We start from the raw sequence: 7,414 nt of genomic DNA on the forward strand, positions 1-7,414 counted from the left end.
GAGCGCTTCTTAGCCGGCGCCTGGGCGATCGCCCGAGTCCAGGTTCCCGGCAGCCGCAAGCCCTCCCGACCTGCCCCGTCCCCAGCCCGCTCTCCAGAGTCCCCTGCGCAACGCACGCAAAGACACGCTCTGCCCGGCGGCCACGTTTATTAGCACGGAACAAGCACCATCGCATCCACACCCAGAGTCCCAGGCCTTCTGCAAGCCCTCAGGCCTTGGCGGTGGCTTGGTTGGCCCCCAAGGCTGTGAGCTGCTGAATCTTCTGGCTCATCATCTCCATGACAGCTGTGGGGATAAAAGTGAGGTCCTGGTCAGGACAAGGGAGGAGAAAGAGTTAAGCAAGAGAGGCAGGGTGGATGAGCAACTAGCCTGTTAAACTTTTAATACAGGGATCTACTGAGAGGGACAAAAACACATGACAACAGCATATAAAAACGAACATGGTCGTAAATGAGTCAAATAAAATTATAATGTGGAGAGACTCTTGCCTTCAAGGCAGTGGCTCGCAAGCCTGAATAAAGAACAGAATCAGCTGGAGCCTTTTTAACCCAGCACCAGAGTTTATCCCTCCTGGCTGATAGCTGTGTGGCCCAGGCTGTCTAGAAAGCACCGGGTGACCCAGGTGCAGCCACAGTGGCAGCTGCTAGTACTCAGGGCTGTTACTTCTTTTCTAGGTGCTCATTTACATGTATTCTCTCCCCATCAGGTCCCCACTACATGGAAGCTCCACAAGAGACATTTCTTCTACATTCCTCAAGCCCCCAACCCAAATGGGTACATACTGCACTGTCCAGAGAAGTGTATGTCAGAACCGAAGAGAAATACAGTTTTAACAGGAGGGCACACGGCCTCTCCTGGTGTGATCGGGGTCATCGATGGGACTCTAGCTCCAGTGAAGATAAAAACTGAACCTGGCCACTCGATTAGCACAATAAATAACCATTGTTGAACTTATGTAAGCGGCTTCATGGCGTTTCATTAAAAGCAGCAACTGACTTGCACCGAGTTAGAAGGGAAGGAGAGGAATTTTAATCCCACTAGGGGTGACTGCTACGGTTCACTCTGCAATCCATCTTCTTTACCAGAGGTAGAAAGGTTCAGGAGATGCCTCAAGCTGAGCTTACCTTGCTTCATGGCATGCTTCTCCTGTAAAGCTGGCTGGATTTTCTCCATTTGCTTGGTGAGGAAGTCTATCTTCCTCTTGAAGAACTCTTTGGCATCCTCAGCTGTCTGCAAGGCCAGAGGTGAAGGGAGGGCTTAGAGGAGCCCCATATGGTACTGCAGATCTCCCCTGCATCTCCCTCCCTGCTCTGGGAGGCAGCCTAGTGCTCCCCACTCACCTTCTCTACATAGTAGCCAGTGCCCACATCGATGAGCACATGTTCCACATCATGTAGCTTCCCAGGAACATACATCTGAGAAGCAAGGATTAAGGGAAAACTAGCCCAGCGTGAGCCAGGACTCCAGTGGCCAGCCTGCTCGCCACCCCAGGGCATTCCTTTTCTAAAAAGAAACAGGGCCTGAGTACTCTGGAGACTGGAAAACTATACCTGGAAACGCCAAAGGTGGAGAGAGCGCGAAGCTGGTTCCTTATGGGAAAGTGAACTATGTTCACACACTCTTGCCCTGATCCCACCTGCCACCTTCCAAGCAGTTCTTTTAGCTCCCCCCACTAGCCCTCTCTAGAAAGGTTGGATACAAAGGTACGTTCCTACCGCCGCTGAGTAGTACATGTAAAAAATCGGAGTAAATCTTACTTTCCCTCAACACTCTCAAGCATGAATGGCTAATTCCTGGTGAACTGAATACCCATAATTTAACCCCACTGCACCGCCACTCCTGTGCTCTTTTAGCACGTCAGTTCCCGGATTATATAGTCACCCTACTGTCAAAACGGGCTCATTCAGTAAAACACTCAGTAGGTAGACACTCCGTGTTTCCTCCGTAGCAACGTTCAGGGGAAAGTGCTACAATTAAACTAAAGCTGAGGACTAATGGAGCCACCCCCGGCTGTAATTAACAGTAGTGTAAACCACTAATTGTATCTCCATATTAGATCAATATCCTCACATAGCCAGGAAAACGAGCATGCCTCCGTTCTAGGTACTCCCTGATACTCATAAGATTAGCTGGAGGTTGGCTGCAGATTAAGACAGAAGTGTGTATGTTAAGATTCTTCTGGGAGGGGCACGATGGGGTTATCAAAACTACTCTTGGCCCCTCTTTGTTCTTGGGAGGGAGAGGGTAAGGAAGAAGGCAGTTCCTGTGGCAAGGATACGGAACTTGTCAGTGGGACGAGTAGTTCTTTCCCTGTGGAAGCAATGAAGACAAACATCTGGAGGAAGCTGGCAGCTCCGAAATAGGACGTTAAAGGGAGTTATTAGGATTGATGAGAATTCACTGAAAGCACCTAGCAAGTACTTGGCAAATAATGAGGGAGTTCCAGCCAGGCACAGAGCCCGGGCAGGATGCAAAGGAGCAAGCGGGGCACGTCCTGTACTTTCCAATTCTAGGTGGGCAACATGCAAAGGGCTCACGCAGCGGCATACAGTATGTAACGGACAGTCTAGTCCCCTCACGTAAGGAAAACTGGGTTAAGAGACAGGACGAGAGACGCCGGACGGCCACATCCCCCCATGGCCTCGCGCGACTACCCTACCCTCGTTGCTCTTGTTCAGCACGTTCAGACAGTCCTTGGCTTCCACATACTTGGTCTGGACCACCTTGAGCTGGGCAATGGACGTGGATAAGAACTCCACTTCCTACGGGGACGGAAATCGGGTCAACACCGGGCCGGGGCAGGGGGTGGGGGCGGAGGACTCTGGGCAGCACCACCGAAGGGGCGGGCCCCGGGTGAAGTGTTCCGCCGGGAAAGGCAGGTCTCCCAGGCCGGGGGAGTGGAGGGCGAGCGAGGGCCGGCGGGCACGAGATGTGGAGCTGTGAGCGAGAAAAGGAAGCTCTGGGGCGCGTCCCCACCTGGTCCAGCTGGTTCTTGAGCATTTCTAGCTGCGGCAGATTGAGCTCGGTGATGTTAACTGACTGCGCCATGTTGGGAAGGACTTGCGGACCGGAAATGGCGCTCTAGCCACCCGCTGCGCATCTCTATGGCTGCGCCAGGCGGCTCGCTGCGCCAGACATCTCTATGATCCTCGGCTCCCTGCGGCGAAGGAGGGGCCGAGCTACTGGACTGGCGGTGACCTCGCGAAGGGCTGGGCGCTTGCTTTTCGCAAAACCTCGGAAGCCCAGAGTAGTAAAGCTGCAGCACACAGACTCTGCCTCAGGACCTCAAACGCATTAAGGTAGTCAGGCCGTCGCCACAGCATTGTAAAGCGTCGGGTGTTCATTGCACCCCCGAGAGCGCCGCTTTGGGCAGAGGCGGCAGGAATCTGAGGTGGACAGTCAGGAGGACCTGTTGTGCACCCAGCAAGCTTCACTGACCAGTACAGGTTTTTTATTATTATAATAGTTTATATTTACATCATTTTGGCCTTTTTCCATCTCAGTGGTAATCCCTGTGGGCTTCCCATCACCAAATCACCCGTGTGCCACCGCCATAGTCCCGTACACTCCCCCCGCCCCATTTTTGATCCCACACCCCACTCCACCCCCCTAAAGTGTCTCTGGTATATAGTTGTGCATTGTTATAATCCCCCCCCCCCCAACAAGACCTGCGGGAACAGCAGGACCCACCGCATCGGCTGCCAAAACGCCAGGTGCTGAGTGAAGCCGCGAGTGTGGGGAGAGAACGGCCTTTGCTGCCCACTAAGGACCGGGGCGGGGCAGCTGTCGCTCTGCTGCTAGGTGTCACTCCCAGGATACCTGCGGGCACTCGGGCAGGACCAGACGGTACCAGACCCGGACATGCTCAGTGTGGAGCCTCTGTCCCACTGGAGCACGGGCGCCCTAATCTTCAGCTCCTCACAGGCCCAGCCGGGCTCAGCTCACCTTGGTTCGCCCTTCTTTCCAAGGGTTCTCAGGCTTCAACAGCTGCAAGTTGTTCTACCTGCTTAGATGGTTACACAGGGTGGGAGGGGAGCAATAATCTTGTCTTCAAATGTTCCCAGATGAACTACACAAAACAGGTTCAGATGATAAGTCTTTATTATATTAAGATCAAATCAAAAGGAAATATTTCGTATAAAACACTGAGGAAGATCATTAAAGTATTTATCGTAAGGGTTAAATAACATTTGGAGGTAGAACAGTCAGATGACTTCTGTTGGTGCTAGGACAATTCCCAGGGGTCACCGCAAGCAGACAGGCAAGCCATAGGCTACAGGTGCAGCCCCAATGAGATACTTGAGTCGGGGAGCCTGCCGGGCCTGGCTGACATAGTGGAGAAGGGGGGCCCCTGGGCCGGCACCAAGCCAGCCCTGCAGCAGAGCCTCTGTGTAGCGGTCAATGTCACGGTCGGTCACATCCCAGAGGTTACCCAGAAACAGGGGGCTGGGACGAGAAAAGGAATACAAAATAAGAGTTCTATGGCAGACCTCGGGGCAAGCACAATTGGTGGTGGTGGCCAGCGGGCAGCGGTGGAGGGAGAGTGGAGACTGCCCCGAGGCAGCCCCAGGGCCCGGAGCTCCAGGTTAGGGAGGGGAAGGCCAAGGCACATGTGGGAACTGTGGCCGGCGGAAGTGGGGCGCAAAGGAGGGACGCTTTCGGGGTTTTGGCTGGGGGAGGAAACCTGGGGAACTTGGGATGGGCCTTGACCCGGAGACTCACCAGCCTGCCATGATATACTTGAGCACGATGCCAGCCCCCTCCAGGTTTCCATGCACAGCCAGGGCGGCACTGCTGCAGCCGAAGAGCAGGGCGACTGCCCGGCAGCTCAGCCGCAGCACAGCCTGCCCATCCAGGAAGCGGGCGCCAGCCCCGTGGCCCGCGTAGCTGAGGCAGAAGGACAGGAGCTGACCAGCAGCAGCAGGCCTCCCCGCTGTGTCTCCAGGGGCGCCCCACCTGAGTCAGGGCCTCCTGGGGGACCCAGCCTCCCCCTCCCTATGCTGACTCACATATACAGGTCGCGCTCCGTCAGGGCCACCTGCACCTGTGCCGGGCTCGGCACCTCCCCGACCACGCCTTTCCAGCCAGCTTCACTGCAGGGAGAAAGTGGGGTTACAAAGGGGCCCTCGGGAGAAGGCAGGCAGCACCATTTGTCCGTGGAGAGGAGCACAGGACCCTTCTGGGCTGCCTCTGCCCTCCCCCCACTCCCCTTTTCTTCCAGCTCGCCTGCCCCCTGACCTGCTGAAATTGTCTCGAAATTGCTCCTCTGTGCTTGACAGGTTTTTGTGTGGGTTCAGGACATAGAAGGTATTGCGCGGATCCACCCCTTGGCTCAGCACCGAAGAGGCACCAGACTGAGGAGACACACGACACGTGACCACTGTATCTTGGTCCGGCCACAGGGCCAAGTCCCGACAAACTCCAACCTCCTCTCTGTGACTGGTCCATTCCTAAGACCGCCTGTCTCCCCAGATCGCTTTTTTTCTTTTTCTTCTGGTTTCCCCAAACTACCAGTCCTCCCCGGTCCACACACCCTAAGCCCCACCTCCTTGATGATGGAGTAGCTGAGCAGGAAGCGGAAGGAGGGCAGGCGAGTAACTGGCAGCGTCCGGAGCCCGGGCATGTTCTCCCACGGCAGCTTCTGCAGGTCCTGGGCCAAAGAACTGAGTTTGCTCAGCCAGATGCACAGGGGGTGGGGGGAGGGGCGCGGTAGGTGCCCACTGCCAGACACTGCCCTGCCAGCACCTACTCCTTACCTTGTCCAGCACTAAGACGAGGTGCTTACTGCTCGGTGCCACCTGACCGCGGAGCCGCCCCACGGCCTCACTCAGGAGCTCCTGGGCGCGCCCTGGCTGGGCTGGGCATAGCCCGTAGGCTAGAACCTGGACGTCCTCAGGGGTGAGTGTGCTGGCCCCACTCAGCATGACCTGCAGGGGACAGTGGTCAGCGAGGCCACTGCTCCCCTGTCCCTACTTCCAGTGGCAAGTGGGGAAGAAGGGGGTATAGCGTCACCCTGCCCTGACTTTTCAACTCACTTTCAGCAGAGTGGGGTCAGGGTATTTCCAGCCGCATTGCTGCAGCAACTCCTGCAGGCGGGAAGCCTCTCGGGCAGGGCCAGGGTCCTCACTGGCCGGCAGCAGCAGCCCCCGCCAGCAGCCCAGCACATGCTTCTCCAGGGAGGTGATGAGAACCTGGGTGAGGAACAGCGGCAGTCAGCCCCGGGGAGCTGACTCCCTTTCCCAGAGGCATCCCTGAGACGATGGAACGGGCATTCCAGCGTGTATCTGTCTCACACATTGTCCTGCCGATCCTAAGAGGCAAGAAGCTAGTCCCAGCTTCCCTCTGCCCAGACTCGGGGGGAGGCTCGGTCAGACGATCTGTTGTTCCATGTCACCGTTTTGCTAACTAGGGACAGGTGGACAATGCAAGCTAACGCCAGGCAGCTGGCTCTGGGCTGCAGTCTCTTGCTTGTACGTATCTTTAAGCATCTCATAGCCACAACCCCATCCAAGTTTGGGGGTTTCAAGTTTGCTTAAAGTCGTTTTCAAGGGGTACCATTTTTGACTTCACTTTCAGAAAGGACTTGAGGTAGCGCAGAAGACCCACTGCCCCCGGCGCGCCCGCCCTGGCCGCACACCTCCATCCTGCGGTCCAGCTCCAGGCGCCCCATCCACCATTCCCGCTTGTCAGTACAGCTGCTGTTCTCCTTCTGCTCCTTCTGGATGGCGTCGAACTCTTTCAGGACCGAACTCAGGGGAAACTTTGGGAGGTGAGGTCATGAGATTTCTCTTTGTCCCTGTGACCCCACCTCCCCAGCAGACCCCCTCCACCCCTGCTGCCACAGAATGTATTTGCCCACAAGCCTACCCGGACCAACCCTGTTCCCTGGCCCAGAGACTTACCTTGCTCTGGGCAGTGGGGATCTGCACCGTGACCGGGGGACTATCCTTTTCCAGTCGTGTCAGCAGGAGGGTGTCGCCCACAGTTCCAGGCTGGAGAGTGGCCAGGGCCAACACACACACAGTCACCCCTGACACAGGACATAGCAAGGTCATTTCGGTGGTGACAGGGACTTCCCTTCCTGGCCCCTGCGCTTAATCCCCATCTATCGCTCAAGACACGACCAAGAAGTCTTCCCTGGCCACCCGAGCGCAAGGCGCTCTCCTGTGCTCTGCCAGCTTCCTGCCAGCAGCGCCCAGGAGTTACACTTTGTGTCCCTCAGAGAAATGAATGAGAGGCCCTGCACAGGCCAGGCGCTGAAATCACCCATTAACAAGTGGAGTGTCGGTGCAAAGACCTCAGGCACCCGTAAAGGTAGATACTGAATTTGCTGAAAACTCAAAGTTGAAGTTAGGGTAAACACACACACACACACACACATACACACACACACACACACAGAAAAGGCTTCCAG

General features: G+C 56.0%; 2 protein-coding genes across 3 annotated transcripts in view; both read right to left on the reverse strand.

The window, feature by feature from the left end:
* Positions 1-127: 127 nt before the first annotated feature.
* PFDN5 (prefoldin subunit 5) lies at positions 128-3,151 on the reverse strand. 2 transcript variants are annotated; one of them, XM_004692704.2, is made up of 6 exons: positions 2,977-3,151; positions 2,660-2,762; positions 2,279-2,310; positions 1,341-1,415; positions 1,125-1,230; positions 128-285 (listed from the first exon to the last, which is right to left on the reverse strand). In XM_004692704.2, exons 1-6 carry the CDS (start codon positions 3,046-3,048, stop codon positions 209-211), a joined length of 465 nt encoding a protein of 154 aa, XP_004692761.1. In that variant the 5' UTR covers positions 3,049-3,151; the 3' UTR covers positions 128-208. The 2 variants fall into 2 exon arrangements, with proteins under 2 accessions (XP_004692761.1, XP_012587703.1); XM_012732249.1 differs by having other exon boundaries at positions 128-307.
* A 1,034-nt stretch (positions 3,152-4,185) lies between these two features.
* The window catches only part of ESPL1 (extra spindle pole bodies homolog 1 (S. cerevisiae)), a 19,896-nt gene continuing 16,667 nt past the window's right edge, over positions 4,186-7,414 (reverse strand). Inside the window, exons 23-31 of the mRNA XM_004692706.2 lie at positions 6,903-7,035; positions 6,638-6,760; positions 6,036-6,191; positions 5,757-5,927; positions 5,546-5,650; positions 5,239-5,354; positions 5,010-5,093; positions 4,723-4,887; positions 4,186-4,446 (exon numbers count right to left, since the gene is read on the reverse strand). Coding sequence (XP_004692763.1) covers positions 4,245-4,446; positions 4,723-4,887; positions 5,010-5,093; positions 5,239-5,354; positions 5,546-5,650; positions 5,757-5,927; positions 6,036-6,191; positions 6,638-6,760; positions 6,903-7,035 — 1,255 coding nt within the window. The 3' untranslated portion in view covers positions 4,186-4,244. The remainder of the gene's footprint in view (positions 4,447-4,722; positions 4,888-5,009; positions 5,094-5,238; positions 5,355-5,545; positions 5,651-5,756; positions 5,928-6,035; positions 6,192-6,637; positions 6,761-6,902; positions 7,036-7,414) is intronic.

The sequence above is a fragment of the Condylura cristata genome, unplaced genomic scaffold (genome assembly GCF_000260355.1).
Source record: "Condylura cristata isolate star-nosed mole 26May11 unplaced genomic scaffold, ConCri1.0 scaffold00034, whole genome shotgun sequence".
Taxonomy (NCBI): Eukaryota; Metazoa; Chordata; class Mammalia; order Eulipotyphla; family Talpidae; genus Condylura; species Condylura cristata.